The following is a 26,023-nucleotide window of genomic DNA, read 5'->3' as shown; positions in this document are numbered from 1 at the left end:
GTTGTGCATTTGTATCATAGTAGGTTCAAGCTGTCTTTCAAAGCTTTGAATGCAGCTTTCTGTTCTTCATCAAATCTGAACCATGCATTCTTTCTTCTTAACTTCCTCAATGGATCAGCCAGGGCAGTGAAGTTTGGGATATACCTCACACCATAATTCACAAGTCCCAGAAAACCTCTCACTTCATTGGCAATTTATGAGATGCCTCTGTTATTGCTTCTTTCTTGTCTTTGGCAGGATTGATTCCACTGCTCATAAGTTTATGCCCCATGAACCTTCACTCTGTCATTAGTTAGTTAGAGATACGGCACTGAAACAGGCCCTTCGGCCCACCGAGTCTGTGCCGACCATCAACCACCCATTTATACTAATCCTACACTAATTCCATATTCCTACCACATCCCCACCTGTCCCTATATTTCCCTACCACCTACCTATACTAGGGGCAATTTATAATGGCCAATTTACCTATCAACCTGCAAGTCTTTTGGCATGTGGGAGGAAACCGGAGCACCCGGAGGAAACCCACGCAGACACAGGGAGAACTTGTAAACTCCACACAGGCAGTACCTAGAATTGAACCCGGGTCGCTGGAGCTGTGAGGCTGCGGTGCTAACCACTGCGCCACTGTGCTGCCCAGTAAGCACTTGTCTGAATTTATCCAGAAGTCCTGCTGACTGCAAGCTAGCCTATACTGATGTCAGCTTCTCATCATGTTTCGTTCCATTAGCTCTGTGAATAATGCTGTTACCTGAGATATTGGCTGTTCCCGGAATCCCTTGTTTCACCTTATGGATTTCATGTTGATAAATCTCCGGTGCTGCACTGATGCCAAATAGCAATCTCTTGTTTTGGTAAAGTCCACAATGAGTGACAAAAGTTGTCACCTTCCTTTAATCAGGATGAAGCTCCAGCTGGTATCCCCATTTCAAGTCTAATTTGGAGAATACCTTACTTGTTGACAACTCTTGAAAGACTTGGCCCACAGTGGGAATTAGGTGATGTTCTTTCACTACCACTTCATGCACCTGTTGCATATCAACACACAGTCTGATGTCACCATTTGGTTTAGGCACTACCACAACAGGGCTCACCCACAATGTTGGTCCTTCAACTGGCCCTATGTTGTCTTGGTCAATCAGTTCCTTGATCTTTTCCTCAACTTCCCCTCTCAGACCAAAAAGTGTTCTGCATACAGGCTGAGCTACAGGCTTCACGTTCGCGTCAATGGTTAATCTCACTGGCAGTTGTGCAACTTCCCAATTCCTTGAAACACTGGTCCAAAGTCCTCTTGAAGCTTTGCATAGAATTCACTTCCAATCCAATGTGTAGTATTCCCAAGGCTTGGGCATTTTCTCTACTCAGAAGAGGCTCACCATCCTCCTCAATCACTACAAATTCTGCCTCTACATTCCAATCCCCGGCTCTCACACTCGCACTGAGGCATCCAACAGCTTGAAGTGGGGTTTTAGATATGTAAAGATAATTTTTTTGACACATTTTCGAGATGTGCACTTGATTGTCTTTGGCTTCAGTTCCTCCCTTGGTGCTCTACTGATGACATTACATCACTGCCTGAATATACAATAATGCTCACTTCAACACCCCCAACAATCACTGGAACTTTCTCATTGTTGCTCCTGTTGACAGAAAACATGTATCCATGACTGCTTTTCATGTCCGCATTCTCTGCATGTTCTTCAACTCGTCTCACAGTTGTACTACTTTCATCTCTCTTTCCTTTATGTGGTTTGCCAGGCTTCCCACTCTGTTCAGCTTTGCTTCTGCACTTCTTGGCAAAATGGTCTTCAAACTTTTCCAGTCACGCTTCCCATTTCACGCTGACGGTACAGGTATCACTCGTCGAATCAAATGGCTCAATTCCCCATACTGCAGACATACCAGCTCCAGCAAATGCCATGACACAATCCTAAATATCTCCAAATTCACCTCTGTAATTGTTTTTCTTTATCCTCGTTGCCAATGTCACATCTCAGATTGAAAGAATCACACGTGAAGTCACAGATTTAACTTTAACAAAGATTTAACAAGTTTTGAATGGAGGCTCCTTCTTACTGCTGCTACATGCGCTATCTGACCTTACAACATCCCTCCCCCCAACCACAGGTCAAGTGACTCCCCATAGTACAGAGAGTTCCTTTCAGTTTCTCTTCCAAGTACCATATAGTCTCTAATACTCAAGCCCACACATACAATCAGCCATTAAGACAAGCATCATCACATCAAAAACAGATATCACATGGATGGGAAGCTGTTCAATTTGAGAAGATTAGAGGCAAAATGTAAGGTCTCCAAGGACATACTTCGCAATTTCCTGTTTGCTGTTGACTGTGCACTAGTTGCCGGTTCAGAGCTGGACATGGCCTTGTTCTCCAATGCATGCAAGAACTTGGGCCTTATGATCAGCGCAAAAAAAACTGAAGTTTTGTACCAGCCTGCTCCAGGTAGGGAGCTATCTAGAGCTCAAGGTTTTAGTCCACGACCAGAGCCTGTCAATAGTGGTTAAGTTCCCTTATCTCAGCAACACACTCTCTTGAGCTGTCTATATCGATGACGTGACACATGCAAGAATTGCCAAAGCAAGTGTACCCTTCAGCAGAGTGCGAATATCAGTCTGGAAATTAAGAGGAGTAAGTGCCTGCTCTGCTCCATGCATACGAGACTTGGACTGTGTACCAGCATCCTGCCAAGAAGTTCAAACACTTTCTCTTAAGCTCCCTTCAGAAACTTTTAAAGATCAGATGGCAGGACAAAATACCAGACATGGAGGTACTCACTTCAGCCAGCATGCCAAGTATCCACACCCCATATTGAGACAGTCACAACTCGCTTACCAAAGCAAATCTTCTAAGGAAAGCTTGAATCTGGGGTGTGCTCTCATGGCGGTCAATGGAAGCATTACAAGGATACTTAGAAGGCTTCGTTTAGGTGTTTTGATATTGACCCCGAGTCCTGGGAGAAGCTCACCCAGCATCGCTGCACCTCGTGCAACTAAATAAAAAAGGGTGCAGCCTCTTTTGAAAGCAAGCGTATATCAGAGGCAGAGAGAAAACACTAGGAGAGGAAATACTGAGCCAACAGCTCATCCAAAATTTAATCATCTGTGGTATACTTCCCTATTCATAGCAGAACCTTTCTGGCACAGATTGGCCTTAGCAGTCACCTACGTACCCACCGGAACCCTACCAAACACTCCGGATGATGGACATGGTGATCTTTTGACTCGAAGGACGAACAACAGTCTAATCCCTTTGTAACAAAAGCTGACATAACATTTACCTTCTAAATTGCTTGTACCTACATATTACCTTTCTGTGATTCATGTACACGGTCACTCAAGTCCTTCTGAATGCAAGTATTTCCCAGTCTTTCACCATTCAAAAATACTCTGTTTTCTTTTTATTTTTCCTACCGAAGTGTATAACCTCACATTGTATTCCATTTGCTATGTTCTTGCCCATTCACCCAAACTGTCTATATTGCTCTGCAGCCTCTTTGTGTCCTCCTCACTGCTTACTTTCCCTAAATTTGTATGGTCAGCAAACTTGGATACGTTACACTCAGTCCCCCCATCTAAGTCATTAAAGTAGGTTGTAAATTGCTGAGGCTCAAGTACTGATCCTTGCGGTATCCTATTAGTTGCAGCCTGCCATCCCGAAAATGTTCCATTTCTTCTTACTCTCTGTTTTCTGTCCACTAACCAATCCATAGTCCATGCTACTATATTACCCCCAATCCCATGAGTCCTAATTTAGTGTAATAGTCTCTTGTGTGGCACCTTAATCGAATGCTTTTTGAAGATCCAAATACACTACATTCATTGGTTTCCCTTTATCCATCTTACCAGTTACAACCTCAAAAACCTCTAACAGATTTGTCAAGCATGATGTCCTTTTTATAAATCCATGTTGACTGCTTAATCATATTATGATTTTCTAAGTGCCCTATTACTGCACCCCTAATAATAGATTCTAGCATTTTTGCATACTACTAATGTTAGGCTAACTGGCCTAGAGTTCGCATTTTCTCTTTTCCTCCTTTCTTAAATAGCGAGGTTATGTTTGTTACCTTCCAACCTTGGTAACTGTTCTAGAATCTAAGGAATTCTGGAAGATTGAAATAAATGCATCCTCTATCTCCGTGGCTACATTTTTTAAAACCCAAGGATGCAGGTCATCAGGTCCAGGGGATGTGTCAATACTTAGTCCCATTAATTTCTCCAGTGCTATTTCATTACTTATACTGATTTCTTTAAGTTCCTCATTCTCACTAGACCTTTGGTTTCCCATTATTTCCAGATTTTTTTGATAAAAAGCATTTGTTTAATGTTTCTGCCATTTCCTTACTCCCCAATATAATTTCACCTGTCTCTGCCTCTCATGGGATCTATGTTTACTTTCATTAATCTCTTCTTATTTACATAACTATAGAAAAATGTACCATCTGTTTTCATGTCTATCTCCTGTCTACTCTCATATCCTCTTTTCTCTTCAACTCGCTCCATATACCTATCTAGATTGCTTTGTTTTGATTTAAGACCCTAGCTTTGGACTTAACTAAATCACTTTCAAAATCAATATAAAATTCTATCACATTATGATCACTCTTCCCTCGAGGTCCTTTACTATAAGGTTGTTAATTAACCTTTTCTCATTGTACAATACTAGATCCAAAACAGCCTGTTCCCTTGTTGGTTCCTTGACATACTGATGTAGAAAACTATCTTCTATACATTCCATAAACTCGTCTTTTACACAATTATTGCACATTTGGTTTGCCCAGTCCAAATGAGGATTAAAGACCCCCATGATATTGTATTACCCTTATAACATGCACCTCAAATTTCCTGATTTATACTCTGCCCTATACTGCAACTACTGTTTGGGGCCTATAAACAATGCTCACCATCTGCAGCTTGTAAATTGGAAGAGATTGTGGGATGAGGGGTATGTGGGATATGAGAAGAAGGAGTAAGTATGAGAATACCATTATCTTTGATGCTTTCAGCCCCACCTCAGTCATGGTCATTCCAATGATGGCACTATATCCTCAAGGGGTGGGTAAGGACATGCCTGTCAACTGTTTGTTTTGTGTTTCTGCCTCCAGTTATGGACTACCGTGTCCTGGAAGAGACAGGGAAGGTTTGTGTGAAGGTGATGCAATGTGTTTGGTTGATGCGGCTGTCATGGATGAATAACTGGCATGTGTAGAAGCTGTGAGATGCGGTTGTGAGGATTGCAGCAGTGCTATGTGTGTGAGGGCAAGGTGAAGCTATGAATGTTAGGTATGATTTGTGATTGATAGAAATTGTTGGTTGGTGAGTGATGGGAGTGTGCTGCATTAAGCAGCGTATAAGGCTACTGATACAGTTGGTGGGAACTGGTATTTGAAGAAACATTGACCACACATGAAAGGTGATTGAACTTCGTGCAGCACTGCACCCAGGTCCTTCGGGTTAGAATCTTGACATATTCCGCATGGCTATCTGGTCCCACTGCCTTCACAAAGTTTGTCTGAGGACTTCCTGTCTGTCTCCCTATGGATAAAGAACATCTCTCTTCCTCTCCAACTCCTGCACCGTGGCCTCAAATGCAGTGTTGGAAAATCTTGGAGCCCACTCCCTGTCATGTTGTGCCAGTCTTCTGGCTTTCCCAGGTCAGAATCAGTTGTAAAATAACTTCCACTAAATGCTGTAGCCACAATGCACCTCCCTTTTAAGAGGTGCAGGCTGGCTTTAAGTAGTGCAAGCTAGTTTTAATTAATCTAGTCTCTCACAATTTTGCATCCCTATTCAGGTGTGCAGTAAAGCATGGCTACCCGACCCGAACCTGACCAGACCCGACGACATGTGTTGGGTCGGGTCTCTCTTCTGGGTCCAAAATTCAGGCTGGGGTCGGATCGGGCTGGGCGTGGACAGTGCTGCCTTGCTCCGGGAAGTAATCTTCAAATGAACATTCAGGACATCAAGGCGAGAAATGTGCAGTGCTCTGAAATCTGCACTATTCTTCCTGTTTGAAAACATATCTCGGTAACCTCCAGGTGGCTGCTGTGGTCTTATTACTGACGCCCTCACATGAATATCGAGGTGTGAAATGCTCAACTGCACTTACCCCAGCAGCTCAGAGCACACCGGCCTCACAAGTCTCTTTCACTAGATGTTTCATTTAGCCTGTTTTAGTGCATGTGCGTGTTTTTTTAAAAAATAGAGCAGTTCTCTGTCCTTTTAAAGCCAGCAAGAGAGCGCCAAATCGTGGAGAAACGACTGAGTGTGCCTGAGACACAGCGAGAAGGCGGCGTCTGGAACCTACTTTCGGTTTGACAGCGAGGAAAGAGAGAGAGACTGAGATCAGGACAAACAGAAGTCAGAGGTGAGAAGAGTTGTGGGGGGGTGGAGGGGTGGGAAGGAGGAGAAAGAAACAGTTAAAAGTTCTGACATTAAGGAACTGAGTGAAATTAACCCAACCACTTACACTCTGAAATCTATCAAGTCCGGGAGAAACTGACAAGCCCGGGAAAAATACCAGTCACTGCACTAAGTACAGAAACATCAACTGAGCTCTTGCTTTAACCTATACTTGGCCCAAGGATTTAAAATTATCTGGAAATAGGGAGATTAAACTTCCCAATCTGAGTTCTCTGTGGAGATTTTTTTTGTTAATGACATTGGAACTTGATACAGTTCAGAAGCTTGTTTGTTACATTGCATGATTTCCTGAGGTGGATACTTTTTTTCCCCGTGAGTGCTCAGGGTCGTGGCACCTTCGCCTGTCTGCAATCAGTGTTTGTTGTTTTTTTTTAAACTTTATGAAGTTGATTGAACATGGGTACATCACCAACTGGCACCTGTATTCGATCACTGGTCTAAAGACTGGCTACCCGACCAAACCTGAATACATGTGTCAGGTTCGGGTTGGGTCGGGTCGGGCATTTAAAAAAATTAAAGGACTCGGGCTCGGGCAAGTTTGTGTTGGCTGTTGTCGGGTCGGGCCCAGGTTGGGTTTCAATTTTGTACCCAAGCCAGGTTTTAGTGCGCAGCCACTCAAAAGTGTACTTAGCACTGGCTAAATTAGCCATCAGAATGAAGCTTGCATAAAATAAAAGCAAAATACTGCGGATGCTGGAAATCTGAAACAAAAACAAGAAATGCTGGAATCACTCAGCAGGTCTGGCAGCATCTGTGGAAAGAGAAGGAGAGTTAACGTTTCGGGTCAGTGACCCTTCTTCGGAGTGTTCCGAAGAAGGGTCACTGACCCGAAACGTTAACTCTGCTTCTCTTTCCACAGATGCTGCCAGACCTGCTGAGTGATTCCAGCAGAATGAAGCTTGCATGCTGCCTTCATCAGAAGCAATGGGCATGGGGTAATCCCATACTACAAACTCTGTGCCCATTGGCGGGCCCCGTCCAAATTCACAGTGTGTGTGTCTCAGTCATGATTCTTCAGTCTGTTTGGTTGTTGCTTGTTCTGCTCACAACTTCCCTGTGAAGGGCGCTGTTCTGGATCAGATACCCGCTGATAGCAAGTTTGCACTCTAAAACCTGCGAAAACTTACTGGGCAGCAGTCAGGGAGGTGAAAGACAAGCTCCATTCCTTTACCACTGGCAGCAAACTCCAGACCATCGTATAACTGTGTGGAGGATATGGGTGGGGGTGGGGGGGGTAATAGGATGTGGAGATTCACACACCAACAATGGAGCAGTGCTCTGTTTTCCTTCTATTAATTCTGGATGGTCTATGTACCAAATTTTCCTTTCCTTATATTTATCAAGATAGAAAAAGATAGATGTCAGTTCTGCTCCTTTGTTAAGTGGCAGGTAGTTTATCGAACTGTTGGCAGTGCAAGCAAATTTCAGTTTCCTAGTCTGGCCATGTTTTTGGAGTGTTCAACTCATAAGCTATAATGCTTGGATAAACATTAATATTACAGTAACAAAGTTACTCAAGTGACAGAAATACCTTCACCATAGTAATGCTAACCCTATATATGAAAATAAACACAAGATGTTTTTGAATAAAAATAAATTGCAATTTTACCTTCCTTTCCTCTTCCTTTTCCCTGTCCACTCTTGTTCCACAATCTTCATGCGCTGTTATTATTTAGCTGTCGTTTTAATTAATGTCTAACCAAAGCAACCTTACCTATTTATAATTATTTTAATTTAAAAATAATTGACTTTAGTTTTCAGTACCTCTTGATTTACACTGATGAATTTGGAGGTGAAATACAAATTAGTAAAACCTGGCTTCTGGTTGCTTAAACACTTATTTAAAGGGCTGTTTTTTCAACAAATTGAATACCATTACTATTAATACTGATACATTACAATCAGCAAACTATTGATTTTATGATAAATTGGGAAAGATTGCTGCCAGATGTTCAATCAAAGTCAGAAGAGATAATTATATCCATCGAATAGAGATGGTGAAACACTTCCAGATCAGCACCAGAAATTTCTATAGGAGTTCCTCCTATCGACCACCAAAACTATGGTAAAAGATCGATGGAAGACATAATTGTCAGGTTTGTCAGTTACAGCAACAATCAGAAGAACCACCAAAGACATCCTGACAACAACTGGCATTTCTATAGCACCTGTAAGGTAGGAAAACGTCCAACGTCGTATCATATCATAGGTCTCATTAAATAACTCGAACACCAAGCATAATGCTCAGCATAGGAAGATTATGGCCCACTGCATTAGTCTGCTTTCCTCATAGGGCAGTGTCAGGCAAACCCCCCATCTGCCAAGACTGAGGCACACATTATTTCGCCACATGAACATTAAAACTTAAAAATTACAAGCCCCTGACTGGAAAAACCTTTGCATGGTACCAGACAGTTTGGAAACAAAGGGAACCAGCCCCTGCCCCTATACACAGAAGAGACCTGGTCAAACCAGTTGGTCACGTGACCACCTGCTGGCCAACTAGGGGAGTTTTCAACTGGAAGAGCAGAATTTGAACTCAGAACGCTGTGTGCTCATGGACTGAGAACATCTCCTCTCCTGCCTGCCTCCATCTCTTTCCCATGGAACTGAATCTTGTGAAGACACGTAAACTCAAAGGGAGGAAAGTCTCCTACGAGACAAGGTTTAAGAAGCATACTGGGCCCCAGTGAAACACAAGACCATATCTTCAATCAAGGATTGCAGCAAGCTCGAGAAGCAGTAACAAGATATTGCCTCAAACCTTTCACCTTATAATTTCTTCTCTTTTCTGTCCCTATTTACATGTGTGCATCGTGTGTGCATGCGAACATGGGCACGTCGTATATCCGTAGGCATTAACCATATTAGAGTTTAAGTTTAAGGTTTAATAAATCTCATCTTTAAACCACAGAAAGCCTGTTTGTGCTCATTTCTTTGCCTTATAATTGGAAAGTTGTGAACAAGGATTCACAAAGTGGGAGCTCAAAATACAATGTGTTTAAAATTAAACCCTGTTACAATAAGACCAGGTGAAGATAGTGACAGACCCCTAGACCCCTTTCTCACCTGGTCGTAACAGCAGTATTTTCCACTCCCATTCAGCCTGATCACAGCCCGGACAGGGAAATCATCTGTGGAGTTATTCCACCAACTCCCTGCTAATTACTGTCAAGCCAGGACTAAAGGCATTCAGATGAGGCCTGAACATTAAAATCACCCAGGCCTTACTGTACTGAGATCAAGTTGGGGTTTGGCATGCACCTCACCTCACCCTTACTGTACAACTGTTGCCTCACAATAAAATTGGAACTTAAAATTAGAGCCAATTAAAAGCAGCCTTACACTCTGGAATCGTGTTCACTAGGAATTAGATTGAAATGATACACACTAACCTGATATGAGAATCACTCTTCAGGGAGAGCACATTCCATCTGACTGAGCTATACTAAAACTGGCATCCCAAAAGTAAAGGGCATTATAGAGCTCAATTCCCTTTCTTTCTTTTGTTCTTAACTATACCATAAAATTCACAACACATTCATTAAAATGGGACCAGAGAAAGGAAACCATCATTGCACTTACGCTGCTGATGAGCAAAGCTTCCCACCAGAAATGCCAAATCAGAAACAATCACTGCATTCTCCACAAGCAACTTAATAGCTATTGTACAAAGAAAGCAAAAAAAACACCCTGTAATCAGTGGAATTACATGGTGAAAGTATGGCCTCTGAATGTGAAACAAAATCCAGCATCACAATTAACAGAACAAAGTGATTCTTGACAACGCAGCTGGCCACTGACGTCATCAGACTGCACCAAGCTGCGCACATGCGCAAATGGGCTCCTGCTCTGTGTGCATGCGTGGCATTCCACATTGCCAGGACTGGTTGGTGCTTGAGCAGTTGATGTCATTGCGTATCGCAGGGAAAAGGGGAGAGAACGGGGGATGGGGGAAGCAGGGTGAGAGCGGGGGGTGAAGGGAGGCAGGGAGAGAGCGGGGGGTTGGGGGGAAACTAGGAGAGAGTGGGGGATGGGGAAAGCGGGGAAAGAGCAGGGGTGGGGGAAGCGGGGAGAGAGCAGGGGGTGGGGAGAGAGCGGGGAGAGAGCGGGTGGGGGCGGGGAGGAGGAGAGCGCACCCGCACCCACCACCACCAATGTCTTCGGCCACTCTCTCCCTGCTCTCTCCCTGCTTCCCCCCCCCTCCGTTCCCTCCCTGCTTCTCGCTTCCCCCCCACTCTCTCTGGCCACTCGCTCCCCGCTTCCCCCCTCCCCCACCCGCTCTCTCCAGCCATTGTGTGCTGCCATGTGTTTATGTTGCCTGTCTGTGAGTATTTGAGCAGCGCCATCTTTAGTCCTGGTAGCTGCCTGAATGTCACGGATTGTGACGTTTTTTTGGAACAGGCTGTATTTGCGCATGTGCCAGTACAGCGCCACCTAGTGGTTGTGTTGTCAGCAAACGTGGCCTTAACAGAATGGGGTAAACTAGTCCAATACTATACAATATGTTAACAGGTCATACCTTACCATTCCAGTATGACCTTGGAATTGGGATGTGATCAACACGGCCTCCTCGTTTCCTTCTTTCTTGATAAAATACTGACGTTAGATCTGGAAAATTTCTGTTCAAATCAATACTTTGAACATTTGACCGTCCAGTGGCCCATCCATTGTGCCCAGGACCCTGCATTATTAGGAAAATTAATTTGATTAGACATCATTACAATGACATGGATTGGGAGAGTGATATTTGTGTTCAAATTGATTATGTTATTCATTAATTTGAGTTAGTGCCACCAACTCTCCTGACTGGCCTTCTATTACAACAAAAACAACTTATATTTATATAGCACCTTTAACATAATAAAATGCCCCAAGGCCCTTCATAGGAGCATTATAAAACAAAATATGACACTAAACCACACAAGGAAATATTAGGTCAAATGACCAAAAGTTTGGTCAAAGAAGTAGGTTTTAGAATGTCTTAAAGGAGGAAAGTGAGGTAGAGAGGCAAAGAAGTGTAGGGAGGGTATTACAGAACTTAAGCTCTCGGCAACTGAAGGTGTGGCTACCAATGGTGGAGTGATTAAAATCAGGGATAATCAGAAGGGCAGAATTAGAGGAATGCAGATATATTGGAGGGCTGTGAGGCTGGAGGAGATTACAGAGACAGGGATGGAATTGATAGCTAGGGAACAGAGTTTGGAGTGGGGACAAAAAACAATGGCTTTAGTCTTCCCAATATTTAATTGGAGGAAATGTCTGCTCATCCAGTACTGATATTTTAGCAGCAGTGGAGTAATCGAGAGAGGTGGTGGTGATGTAGAGCTGGGTTTCGACAGCATACATGTGAAAACTAATGCTGTGCTTTTAAATGATGTTGCTGAGGGGCAGCAGAAAGAGGAGGGGGTCAAGGATAGATCCTTGGGGGACACCAGAAGTAACAGTGCAGGAACTGGAAGAGAATCCATTGCAAGTGATACTCTGGCTACGATTAGATAAATAAGTTAATAAAAGCAAAATACTGCAGATGCTGGAAATCTGAAATAAAAACAAGAAATGCTGGAAATATTCAGCAGGTCAGGCAGCATCTGTGGAGGGAGAAGCAGAGTTAACAGAATGAGTGACAGAATGTCTTGTTGTAAATCTATTAATGCTTCACTTTCCATCAAAATTTCTCTGTTACACTATTTATTCAAAGTGGATGCTGCCCTATGATTGTGTCAACTAAAAACAAAACTAATCTTTTTAATCCCATTGGCATGCTTTCAGATGTTCAAAATGTCATCTTTCTTGTCAACTGTTCAGAGCAGTTACTGTGAGCAGACCTTGTTCCCTGTAAACCTTAGTTATAGTTTTTTGTATGATTAGCAATAATTTTAGTTGGAGTAATCTGCATACCAGAATATATATCATTGTCTTCTGTACTGGCACAGTATCAAGCATAAGAGCAGAACTTTTACTGGCTGAAATAGGTATTGTATTGATGTGGAACAAAATGAAGCATAAACAAATTCAGCAATCACAAAAGATACAATACACACACATACAATGATCGGAACACAGCCCTTTTGAAGTCCTGGAACCAAAACTTTGACATCAAATGAAAATTTAGCAATTCTAACCAGTATTTTTATTCAATCACCAGTTCAAAGAAAACCCTTCTTTGTTTTTCAGACAGCCCAGTGGCAGCATGCTAATTTAGATTTAAAGATATCTGACAAGCCATATTTGCTGCACTTTTCACAACTATTATTATTATATTTTTGTTTCTGGTATGATAGTTGAGAAAAGTATACTGCCTTATTTTGCATATATTTTGAAGGAAGTGACCATTGATGTCTCCCAAGTATCTGTGCTGGAGCCTCAACTATTCATTATATTTATTAATGACTTAGATAACAGAATAGACAGCCAGGTATCTAAGTTGCTGATGGCACAAAGATTGGTGGCATAGAAAGTAGTGCAGACTACAAAGCCCTAGTTTACTCATTCTTTGTTTGTCTACAAAGAGACATTGATAGATTAAGTGAGTGGGAAAAACTGCGGCAGATGAATTTCAATGCATGTAAGTGTTATCTATTTGAGAACAAAATAGGACAATACCTGACTATTTTTTAAATCATGAAAAGCTAGGAACAAAAGAAGTCTAAATAGATTTAGGAGTGCATGTACATAGATCACTAAAATGTAGTGATCAGATACAAAACATCATCAAAATTGCTAATGGAATGCTAGCCTTTATATCTGGAGGGCTAGAATATAAAGAGGATATTTTGCTAAATTCACCAGAATGTTAACAGGGCTCCAAGGGTAAAATTACATAAACTAGGCTTGTAGTTTCTGAAATATCGAAGGCTAAGGGCTTTAGGTGTTTGAAAGGAATTGGTATTTGTGTGTTTTTTCATCTTCTTTGAACACTTTTATGTGATGAAATTTCCAGGAATACATCCAACTAAAGTTTGTAGCCCTCGCTAGAGGGCTGCAAAGTGACTAATAGAAAGGAAATATGCTATCCTTGTCCTTATGTTGAACATCACTGGAAAGGTGTAGACAGCCTAAGACAATGAGGTCAGAGTGAAAGGGGGATAGGGAATAAAATCCCTGGCAAGTGTTAAGGATCTTGGGATCACACTTGCAAACAGAACTGAGATGTTTGGCGAAGTGGTCAACTAACCTGCATTTTCAGAGTAGAGAAGACTGCATCAAGAGCAGCAAGTATAGTATACTAGGTTGGAGGGCGTACATAATAACTTCTCTCTCAGCTACAAGAAGTGTTTCAAACCCTGATCTGTGATATGGGAGGAGGTGGATGGGAAGATGCAAGGGGAAGGAGAGAAGCTGATAGGGATAGTAGAAGAATGAATCAGGGTGTCATGGAGGGAATGGACAGTTTGAAAAGTGAAGCAGGAAGGATAAGATATATTTTGTGGTAGGAAGTGGTAGAAATGCCAGTAAATGATCTCTGAAACTCAAAAGCTGGTGAGGTGGACAGAGGTCAAGTGGGACCCTACCCTGGTCGTAGGGGAGGAAGAAGGGTGAGGTCAGAATCAAGGAAAATGGAATGGACCCAGTCCGAGGGGCCGGTGTCCAGTGTTGGATGAGAATCTTTGTCAAAGGAAAATGGAGGATATTTCAGAAGCTCTGGAGTGGAAGGTGGATCCATTGGAGCAGATACAGCAGAGACTGAGAATAGAGTCTTTTTAGAGAGTGAGATGAGAGGAAGTGTAATCGATGTAGTTGTGAGAGGTGGTGGACTTTTAATCTCCAAAGATAAGAGAAAGAGAAATCAAGGAATGGAAGAGAAGGGAAGGAGATGGACCAGGTCAAGATAAAGGAAGAGATAGAAATTTGAAGCAAAATTAGGGACATTCACTAGATCAGGATAAGAACAGGGATGCAATAGCCACTCATTCAACAGGAAATGAGATGAGGGGAGAACCTGAATTTGGCTGGAACAAATAGTGCTCAACATATCTATAAAAGATATGCATAGGTAGGGCTTTTTATCTGGAGGACATGAGTAGGGTTAAAAGAAAGGTTGTTCAATGTTTGAACGAGTTCAGACAGATGGAAGAGGGTAGGTGGATGGAATATATTTGGGCTGTTGAAGCTAGGAAGGCCAGAGGCCACCGGGTGAGGGATGAAGGTGTAGAGGGCCTGTATATCCACAGTGAAGAGAAAAGATGGTCAGAAAACCACAATTTGTTAAAGTGGGAGATGCTGTCAAAAGAGTTACAGATGTGGGTAGGGACAGAATGGGTGTGGGGGAGGGGAGTGGGTGAGAGTGGAATTGAGTCAAGATAAGAGGAAATAAAGAGAAGCAGGACAAAATAATTGGTCGATCAGGACAGTCCTATTTGTATATTTTTAGTTAAATGCTGTGACCTTACAAGAGCAGGCAAAGCTCCATGAAAATCATCAAAATAATAATCTGTTTTGTATGATATAATAGAGCTTATTGTGAGCAATGCCATGGAAGATCTCCTGGTACTTATGCTATTAGGAATGCAAAAACAGAAAATAAATTACCTCTTCAGATGCTATTTCATAGCCATCAGGATTCATAGAAGGAAGTAGATGGATTCTGGTATTATTGATTAAAGCCTGAATCCTTCGGTTTCCACTTAAATACTCAGAGCACAAATACTGTGCAAGATAAATCAGCAGCTCTCTCCCCAGTGCTTCATTGCCGTGCATATTTGCAACATACTTAAATTCTGGCTCAACTGAGAAAAAAAAAAGAGATTTATTATTAAATGCTCAAATAAATAATGCATTATAATGTGTTGTACTTCTCTGCTAATACTGGGGATACTTTAACTTAACCTACCCGGCGGAAACTGGCAGGATGGACCAGCCCGACGTCAGTGTAAAGTAAAATCAGGCACGACTGACCTGATCCTATCAGTTTCCCACCAGGCAGATTAGGTTACGTTTACCCTAAAAGGTTTACATAATTTTTTTTATATAGAGCGCAAATTACTTCATGCAAAATAACAGACTCAATGGCCCTGATTTTAAGCCCTCTGCCCAACAGGAATGGTGAGTCGCAGGTGTTAAAATTTTAAAATTCTACCTCATGGTCCCAACCAGTCATCTTCCGGGATATTGACATTTTTACTACTAAATCAGGCCTTCGACAAGCCTCCTTTGAAAAGCAGGTGGGGATCTAGTTAACATTCAAAAGTTGTGCAATTTAACTCAAAAGCAGGAGGAGATCGGCTTGTTGGTTGCCTGGCAGTGGACCAAAGGTAGTGAGTGGTAGGGAGGCAGCGACTGGTCAAGGAAAGTATTAAAGATCTACTGCTTTTAGAACTCCTTGTGGGCCAGGAGCAGCAGGATTGTTCCCCCAAGACTCCTCAAGGACACCTTGGACCTCCTCAGCTTCTGCCTTGTCTCTGATCTCACTGGAACCCCCAATCCCCTGCAACGTCGTTCTTCCACTGACTGCTGGGGACCATCCTCATGGGTCTTTGACTGCGGCTTCCTTCTGCTAATTTCCAGAGCCACTTTCCAGCCTGTCAAGCTGAGCGGGTGCTGGGCGGGAGTCAGTGTACCATCATTTAAATGATGGCTTGACGTTAAAATCAGCAGGGTCTTCTCATCCTTGGCATTGCCAGGTTCATCTCCCAAAGGTTTTACGCTCAAGTCCAGATAAGTCAGTGGAAAACAAAATCTGACAGGGTGTAAAACAGACAGCTGATCTATTCCTGCCACATTCCCACTAGGCTGGTTTGATTAAAATTGCACCATTGGAGCAATAACGGCACTGAAAATAAAGGGTAAGAAAAGACAGGGGCTCAATGAATAAATGAGCTACTTACGCAATTCATGTTCCCCAGGATTACTTGAAAATTCAATTACATGTAGGTTTTTGCCATCAAAACTACGGCCAATGGTGTACAACGTTGAGATAGATGCGCACACAGATGCAGTCTGTTTCAGCAATTTTGTCATCTCCAAATAACTGTGGTATTTGAATTGTAACATAGTGAATGGTGTCTCAGCTTCATCTGTCAAACTTGAATCTGGCAAAAAAGATTACTGCTATTTACATTCTAATCTTGGTATTTTTGTAGTTAAGACAAAGTAAAAATAGAGTTCTTAAATGGACAGAAAATCAGACATTCTGCATTACAGGGGCTGAATTTAGTGAGCCCGCCGTGGGTCCCGGTGGCTGTCACGGAAATGACCACCATTGTCACTCGTCACGTGGGCGGCTGGCACACCGCAATCTTGCAGCAGGTGGCCACTTAGTATAATGGAGGCGCGGGGCCTGGCGAGTCACGTGGTGGGGGCGGGATGCGAGACACTGAATATGGCATCAGATGACTGCGGAGCAGATGCTGGCGCCATATTTAAAGCCCTGTTTGCATTGCTGCCTTGCATTCATTTGCTGCTACATCTTCACAGATGAGACTGATGTTGCAGTGACTCTGGACCCCCCAACCCCCCAGATTTGGACCTCGCAGAATGGCAGAGGCAAGACACAGGGTGGCCCCACAGTTCAGTGATGCCTCCCTCCAGATTCTTCTCCAGGCTGTGATGTCAAGAAGGGGTCCTCCTGCCTGACCAAGCAAGCCTGGATGGAGATAGCTGAGGATGTCAGCAGCTGTGGGGTCATCTCCTGAACATGGGTACAGTGCTGCAAGAGAGTCAACAGCCTCCTGCACTCTGCCCAGGTGAGTACTCCACAGCTCTCTCCTTTTTAATGATTGCAAGTGGCTACGTAGGAGGAAGTGGGACAATGAGAGGGTAGCACTACAAATATGCTGGCAGAGGGGGTTAGGCATCACCTCATCCTGACAGATGCATGGCTGCATCTCAGCCACAGACCTCCTTCTTTCACAGCTCCCCTCCATTAACTCCCCTGAGAGCGGATGGGAGCATGAGGTGTACAGGAAACCCCAGTAGGGACGAGGGGCTGCCACTAGAAGAACTGTCATGTCGATCTCTCTGTGAAGTATGACTATCTCCCTCTTTCTACTTGCAGGACAAGAGGGCCCACAACACGAGGGAGACAGCCTGGACTAGCGGAGACATCCCTGACATCAGGCCTCTCTCCACAGAAGAGGAAGAGGCATTAGAATTGGCAGGGACCTAGGGCAGCCGCTCCATATCAGATGGAAAGACTGGAGTCTCCACGCAAGAGTGTAAGGACTGTCTTCCATTGACTTACAGCTTGGTTCTGGAGACACACATTATGTATGGTTGGCATGATGAGATCTGCACAGCCTAACCCACACGTTTGTGTTCTCTCATGCAGCTCAGTGTCTGCAGGAGACTCAAGCAGAAGGTGGAGAGCATCAACCTCTCAGAAGGAGCCGCAGTCAGAGGATGTACTATCCCATGACTCTCCTGCACCTTCCACCAGTGCTGATACTTTCACCTCGGTGGGTTTCCGCTCAGCTGTAGAATCAGAGTCACAAGCTGGTGAGAGCACCGTACACACACTCGAGCAGCTGACTGAGGCTGAGACAGCCGAGGCCGCTGACAGTCGGAGCAATGTGGGTGGCTGAGCCCTGGGCTAATTATGAGCCTCCGAAGTCTACAGCACAGGGCATGCTGGAGTTGCAGAGAGAGGTAAGGCAACATCTGGCAGAGATGCCAGAGGTCATGTGTAGCCATGAGTTGCTGATGGAGAAGTCCATCCATACCATGAATGCTGCCATATCTCAGGCATGTGAGTTCTTGGCTTCCTCCAATGAGATGTTGGAGACCCTCATGGAGAGCCAGATCCCACAGATGCATGCAGATCTGCACAACATTGCCTTGGCCATGAGCTCAATGCAGTAGTGACAAGGCGAGAGAAGGATAAGGCGCCTGGAGTCTTCTCCAGCTCCTCGTCCTTCTCTGGTGAGCAGGGAGGTTCAAGTGAGCCTTGAAAGGAAGGAGGAGAGGCTGACCTCCACAGCTGGGGGGTCCCCTCAAGGCTCTTTGAGTGTGGACACTGGCTCCTCAGCCCCTCCACCATTGAGCTCAGCTCCAGCAGCCGTGATGCTTGAGCAGAGTGCTGCACCAGTGCAGGAAACCCTCAGACAGCCATGGCTTTCCAGGCCTCAGCCAGCCAGAAGACAGCTGCCGGTCATCACAGGCCAAGAGGCAGTCTGATCAGTAGCCTGCCTCCAGCCCAGCTGCTAGCGATGGATTCACACCTCATAGAAGCACTGTCAAACATATAAAGAAACCACCTCGGGAGATGTGGGGGTTCATGGGTGTTTGAAATTTGGCATGTTCTACGTCATAAATGTCTTTTGTTCTAGCAATTAATCTTCATTGTGTAAAAGTGATTATTCTATCATGAATTCATTGTGAGCTTCTGACTTCACCCTTGCCCCTTAGTTGATGCCAATATAGGGCCACAGCACAGGTTCAGCTGGGCACAAGGCATGGAGCACGAATGGAAAAATGCTACAGACTGTATGCATTGAGGTGAGTCCTAATTCTTTTTACTCTGAGTGGCCATCAGTGTGGGTGGAAGTGGATAGTATGAGATTGTCTTTTGCCTCCTTGGCCCGCCGTTCAATCTGCCTCTGGTGTAAGGGCTTCAATATCCAGTGTTGTTTGCTCATCTCCCTCCTTTGCATCCTCCTCATTGGTGGAGGAGTGTCACTCAGTCATCCATCATGCAAGGCCTTCCCCCTCTGCAGTGATAGATTGCGCAGCACACAGCAGACTATCATGATACGCGAGAGCCTTGCTGGGGCATACTGCAGGACTCCAGTGGATCAAACCAGTCAATGCAATCTCATTTTCAGCAGCCCAATGGCCTGCTCAGTGGTCGCTCGGGTGGAGCCATGGCAGGAGTTGTACCTCTCATCCACTGCATTGCGAAGGTTCATCACAGACATCCGTAGTCATGTCTTCAATGGGTAGCCTATGTCCCTGACAATCCATCCCTGAAGGTGAGCGGGGGTGGGTGGGGGGGAGGGGTTCTGAAAGGTTGTGGCACCTGGGACTGTCGAAGTAAGTAGGCATCATGGCTGCTTCCCAGGAAGTGGGACACAACTGAGGAAATGCTTTCAGTGGTCACAGGCCAGTTGAACATTAATTGAATGGAAGCCTTTCATATTGATGAAGGCGACTGGATGGTCCGTGGGAGCTTTGATGACCACATGTGTGCAATCTGACAATGCTCGGACATTCGGAGGTAGCCGATTTGTCCGGTACACTCTCTGGTGCAGGTGGGCCTTTCATGGCATGGCCAGCTGCTGTGGCTATCATTGTGGCACAGCTGCCTCCTGACCCTCCCTCCATCGGAGGAACTGCATCACTCCCCTCCCCTTGCAGAACACACTGCACTGTATGCCCACAATGGCCTCCACTCCAGCCTCTTCCCTCTATGCAGTGCTGGTCATGGCTGCCTACCTGTTGTAGCACTGAGACTTTGCTTTGGTGCCGGCAGTTTTGAATGGTCGGGAATCTGAAGGCACGTGAGAGCCACCTTTCATCCACTTAATCCTAAATCCCCCATTGAATCGTGATGAATTAGATGCCAATGTATTAAAAGTAAGAGTTCTGCAATTTAAATTACATTCCCGTCACTTCAGGACAGCAATGTCACCTTGGTGCTTTCCCGCCGACGACTAATTCTGGAACAGACGTCACAACACCAGATTTACTGGCGGATGCTTCCGGCACGATTCTCTGGCCCCCCCACACTTCCATTCCCGCTCCAAATGGCTGCACAACATTCAGCCCCAGATATGCAATCCTCCCCACCTGATTTTCCTGTATGGTCTATGTTCGTTCAGCAGCAAGAAGGATCCCCCCAACCACCACCCACCCCCCCTGCCGGCCCCCCACCAGTGCTATTTAAAGGGATCATCAACCACTTTTAGGTTAGCTTTTGACTGATTTCTACTGGTTTTTGCTGAGTTAGTAAAAGTGCTTGGAGATTTGTATTGCTGCTTAAAGCTGGCATGGTGAAGGTCTTGGTTCTTACTTCAAGGCCACGTGCTCTCAGCACTGAGTGCTGTAGTTTCTATCCCCCTTGGCCTGCACCATGACAGACAGAATGAGCAGAGGTAACACAAAGGAGGATAAGCTGCTCTGAGGAGGAGGGAAAGAAGGGCTCTCAGTAGGTGAGTGCCCAGTATCATGGCAGTAGTGATGGTGCCTTTATTCTCCACCAGTGCGCTTGCCCATTTGTATTTGAGCCACAATGAGAAACCAGAGGGTATCTAATGGGTGACAAGGACTATCGACTGATCACCAGGCTCATGACTCCAGTGTGCAACCCAAGAACATGTGGGCAGTGCACATATAACTAGAACTATGTTGCCACAGAAAATGTCATTGAGCAGAGCACTTGAGTGCTTAAGCAATGTTTCAGCAGCCTGGACTGTTCTGGAAGAGCCCTGCAGGACTCTCCAGAGCGTGTCTCATGATTCCTCGTGGCCTGCTGCATCCTGCACAATCTTGTCATCATGAGGGTACAGCCCTTGCCACCAGAATACAGTGAGTAGCTGAGGAAGAGGAGGAGGAGGAGGAGGAAAAAAAGAGGAAGAGGAAGAAGAGGAAGAGAGGAGACAACCAACACTGCCCCTTTCTGGCTGAGCTCTCCTTGTTTGGCTCATCGGACTGCAGTATCAGTAAATGTTACTCCAACAGTCCTACGCCTCCCTCTGATATTGACCATCAGAGTGTCCTTTTGGCTACAACAATTAAATAAAAGCTATCACAACTCAAACATTTCAAAACAACTTTATCAATACACCATACAATATTCCATACAAAAGTCAACCATTCACCTTTGTGCATTTCCTTAGTGTCTGTCTTGTGGGTGCCTGTCCTAGTAGTCCTATGCAGTGCTACCCCAGTGGCTGCAGCATGGCTGGTGGAAAGCTGCTGACTTTCGATGGAGGAGACTGCAGATGGCTTTGCAGGATGAGCTGATGCAGTTCTGGTCCCAGAAGGCACGGCTTTGGGTGCACTACCTCGGCATGGGCGGCAGTTGTCTGGTCTGGCTGGCTGAGAGGCAACAGCAAGGTCATTGGTGGAGTGGCAGAGTTGGAGGATGAATATTGTCATCCTGAGAGAGGACAGCAGGATCGTGCTCCTTGGGGTCATTGCCATTTGCCCCAGGGTGATGCCTCAGCAATCCAAGCAATGTGTTGGGGACAGTTTGCTGGACTGCTGTGAGACCATGCAAGCCCCTTTACACATTGATATCCATAGCTATAATGGCAGCAGTCTAAGCATTCATGGCAATAAGTTGCACTTGTATGACTTCAAACTGAGCTTCCACTGCAGCACTCAGACATTGGGTGGCTTCTGCTTGTGCTGCAATGGAAGCTGAGACATCAGCCATCAGATGTTGCATTATGGTTGGGTCTGCAAGTGTGGTAATAGAATTGGCCCCCATTTCCCTGCTGGAAAGGGAATGACCCAAGCTCTACACAAAGCCCTGTGCCAAGCTGGAGCTTGAGTCCACTGTGCTCCTTGACAGTGAAAACAGGCTTTCTGGCAGGCCTGCCAATGCACCAAACGTTTCATTGTACATGCCCATCAGCCTTTACCTGTACGCTGCCCCATTGGATTCCTTATCTGAGTCTTCCAGAGCAGAACTTGTGTGTGACTTTGTCCTTCAGTGAGCTGACACCTGCACTATCCTTTCCCCCCTGCCCTGGCTGTAAGTCACTCATGCCCAGTGACTCACCATGTGCAGAGCCCACCTCTAAGCTATCCTCTAAATTACACATAATGCCAATATCTGAGCTGGTGGCTGTGAGTGTGAGTGCGAGTGACGGTGTTGCTTCATCACCATTGTCTTCCTGATTTTCCACCATTTTCTCTTCCACCACTGCCTGGTCAGGACACAGTTCTTGGGTATCTGAAAGGAAAAGGCACAAGGGTAGGGCTGTGGTGAGGGAAGAATGGGAAACCAAGACCAGCTGCAGCTTGTAAATCAAGAGATTGTGGGATGTGAGAAGGAGGATCAAATATGATGACACTATCATTTTCAATGCTTTCAGCCTCGCTGCTGACCATAGCCTCAGTCATGGCTGCTGCAGTGATGACAAGCACCATCTCCGCTATTAGAGTAAGGACATGCAGCCATGCCTGCTTCTGCCAGTTAGGTGTTGCTGCCACCAGTGATGCACCAGCTTGGCCTGCAAGAGAGAGGGAAGTGTGCCAGTGAATATGGTGAAATCTCTCTGGGTGATGTGGCTCTCATGGTTGAATAGCTGGCAGTGTGTGAAAGCTGTGAGATGTGGGTGTCAGACTTGCAGCAATGGGGGTAAGGTAAAGCTATGAATGTGAGATATGAGTTGTGATTGATGGAGATTGTTGGTAGGAGTGATGGACTTGGTACAAGAGCAGTGTGAGGCTAGTGGTGCAGTTGGTGGGATATGGCATTCACTGACATTGAACACTTGTGTGAGGTCATTGAACATCATGCAGCACTGTGTCCAGGTCCTTCATGCTTGACTCCTGGCATTGACAGCAACAGCTATTTGCTCCCACTGCCTTTGCAATGTCTGGCTGGAGGGCTGCCTGGTCCCATTTAGATAGAAGACACCTCTCTCTTCTCCTGGCCAACTCTTGTATCAAGGGCTCCAGTGCTGCATCACAGAACCTTGGAGCACACTTTCAGCCCTGTTGCACTACAGTCACTCTTCTTGTTGGTCAGATACTCTTCTCCAGTCATTTCTAGCATCCCTTCCAGTCAAAATACACTTCTTCTTTAAAAGGTGCAAGCGGGCTTTCAGTCATGCAACTTGCTTGAGCTCGTGCTAACCTCTCAAAAATTTACGCCCTCTACTTAGGTGTGTAGCCATTCAACAGCAGGCTGCAAACATGTAAATGAGCAGGCATCATAAAGTTTGTACACTACCCACATTGGAAGCAATGGGCGTGGGTCAGTCCTGCATCCCAATCTCTGTGCCCGTATTCAGGCTTTATCCAGCTTCGCAGCCAGAATCTGAGAGAATATCTAAATCAGAGTGGAAATTTGTAATGGTTTATCAGACTGGACAATGTGTGGGATATCGCATTGACACATTGATACTTCCAGCTTGGGTCACTGGATATTAGTTCAGACCAGGAATGCTGGCTATTTATTTTTTCTCTCTAACCTCTGGGTTCTTTCAATGACAACAGGCCCACCACCAACAATGACCACCCCCACCCCCGCTCCTTGCTGCACTAGAAGAGATTAGCTAACTCAGCACAGAGGGATTAAATATGGACTCATTAAAAAGTAAAACCGAGCAGTGTGTAAGCTGGACAGCCAACCCAATCCCGTCAGTATACCAGCAGGTGGGACATTTATCACTGAATCACTGGGTGTTGTACGTTTCATGTTTTTTTTATCTGAACCAATATTGTAAAGTGTTGTGTAAGGGACAGAATCTTACTTAGTGTGATAGGTAGAGCATGCTATTTCGCAGTTAATTATTGTTTCTTACTGAAAATATACAAGCTAGGTTTCACAGCATAATGTCCAGTCTGAAATAAAATTAGATACCTACCTCTGTATTTTCCTATTGGGTCATAGCAACCCTCCTCTTCACTGACAAAGAACCGGTCACAGTCCATGAAATATGGCCATGCCATCTGTATCAGTTCAAATGAATGCTGACACTCTTTTTTAAGGGCTTCACAAGCATATCGGCAAGGCTTCAGAATTTTATTGTTTTCACAACGTGGAGCAATGATGGAACAGCCCAGCAACTTGAGATCAGTATTGCATTCTCCATTCAGCAAGTTGTCCAAGACACTGATAAGAACGTACTCTGTACTCATCTCAGCTTCTGCTCTCGATGTTTGACCAACCAAGTTAGGAAACATAATCTTTGAGTAAGACAAACCACTACAGTAACTTAGATAGTTATCCGTACACTGTGCTGTAGAAACATAAAATAGAACAGTTAGTTGAACTGGCTGTCCATTGCCATGCTCTGAGATAAGTTATGGTAACAGATTGATCAGATCCTTATTTTACAGTTGGGTGCATTAGGGATGAATACAGATCACAAAAAAAAAAATCAAAACTCATCATTTTGTTTGGTTTTGTCAGGCGGTGCTAGATCTATGTTTTGATTGGTTCACATTTAGAGGACATGGATTTTGGGTTTTTAGTGATGGCAAAACTGTCAGCATGCCGTCATTATCTTGTGAAACTGACAGCGATGTCTGGCATCCACAGAGAAGCATGGAAGTCTAGAAGTTGTTGCCAGTGCTCCTCCACAGAGTGTGCTGTTGAAGTCCCCACAGACAGCAATCTTTTAGAAATCACTGAACTGTGAGAACTTCCCCTTTTACTCTGTAATATTGTGAAAATCCCCTGAAAAAGTTAATAAGGTGAATCTTGGTTTTTGATGACCTACTAAATCACAAATAGTGTTGAAAAATTTCTGGCTGGGGTGGGGTCATTTGATTAAATTATGTTTCACTGAAATTTTTAAATCGAACATTGCTGACAGAGGTACAGGGAAAATAAAAGTTTTGACCCTTACCTTTCTCTGCAGCTTCAACCTGACATCGTCCTGAAAGAAAAAAAGACATGGCGTTCAGTGAAAAAGAATAAAAGCAGTGCTCGACACGGTCGAGGGTAATTTGAGATCAATGGGACTGAAAATCAGGAGAGATGTGTAACAGATTGCAGAAATGATATAATCAGTTTTACACTATCACCCAAAGTCAAAATTATCCCCAAGGATTTGAAACATGCTTCTATATATCACTGTTATTTATATGACATATATTGGTTTCACACGAGTATCTGCTTTAGATTGGCATAAACTGGCAGGATATAATTATACTTCCAAGTCTGCATTCTTAATTCAGATAAAGCAAAGTACTGCACATACATGCTCAATGTATGCACAATATCCCGGTGAACAATGTCTAACTGTCAGTGACACTTTAGTTAAGGCTCAACTGTGCTGTCAACTCTTTACTAACTGAGGGAATTTAAATTTCCACCAGGTGGGTAGGGCTAAAATCACTCTTGATATAAAGCAAGTTCTTTCTTTTCTTTTTCTTCTGGGTTAGCTCATCTTGGTGAGCATTTTGGTAGGAATTCTGTGATTGGTCCCAGAGCTAGTGAGGACATAACTGAACAGGGATCTAGCAATCCCTGGTACAAGTGCATGCAGCAGGATGTTGGGTGCTTGGCGTTGGATGTGATTCACCCTGTAATCAGATTGTTTGCTGATACTTAGGCACCAATAGACCACAGGGAGGGTGCAGGGCGGCCTAATAGTGGGTGAAGAACCCAGCAAAACATAGGGATTTGGATGCCCTGTTGATCTTAATTGCAGGACCTCATTTAAATAAATATATGCTGACTACCACCCAACAGATTGACAGGCTTGCTGACAGGCAGGATTAGGGGTTTAGTAGCAAGTGGCTGCAGTTGGGAACATTTCCCCTCTCCACAGGAAGCATAAAGAAAGGTAAAGTTGTAAAACTTAGTCGGGCCTCTTCTGACCAGTCAACTCCTCCAAGCACATTTCTGTGGCAAGCAACAGACAATGGGGGGGATTTAATGTAGGCGACGAGGAACAGCGGTGGGCCTTCCAGGGGATTAAGGACCCCGGCGACGTAAGTCCCGCCGGCTGAGAG

At 44.6% G+C, this 26,023-nt stretch overlaps 1 protein-coding gene across 1 annotated transcript in view; it reads right to left on the bottom strand.

The window, feature by feature from the left end:
- cpz (carboxypeptidase Z) overlaps window positions 1–26,023 on the bottom strand; it is a 92,585-nt gene that overhangs the window by 27,998 nt on the left and 38,564 nt on the right. The window contains exons 3-7 of the mRNA XM_068019006.1: window positions 24,913–24,942; window positions 23,926–24,300; window positions 16,273–16,476; window positions 14,978–15,174; window positions 10,968–11,129 (exon numbers count right to left, since the gene is read on the bottom strand). Of these exons, the coding sequence (XP_067875107.1) occupies window positions 10,968–11,129; window positions 14,978–15,174; window positions 16,273–16,476; window positions 23,926–24,300; window positions 24,913–24,942 (968 nt within the window). The remainder of the gene's footprint in view (window positions 1–10,967; window positions 11,130–14,977; window positions 15,175–16,272; window positions 16,477–23,925; window positions 24,301–24,912; window positions 24,943–26,023) is intronic.

This window comes from Heterodontus francisci, chromosome 1, assembly GCF_036365525.1.
Source record: "Heterodontus francisci isolate sHetFra1 chromosome 1, sHetFra1.hap1, whole genome shotgun sequence".
Taxonomy (NCBI): Eukaryota; Metazoa; Chordata; class Chondrichthyes; order Heterodontiformes; family Heterodontidae; genus Heterodontus; species Heterodontus francisci.
This window is presented reverse-complemented; position numbering and strand designations above follow the sequence as displayed.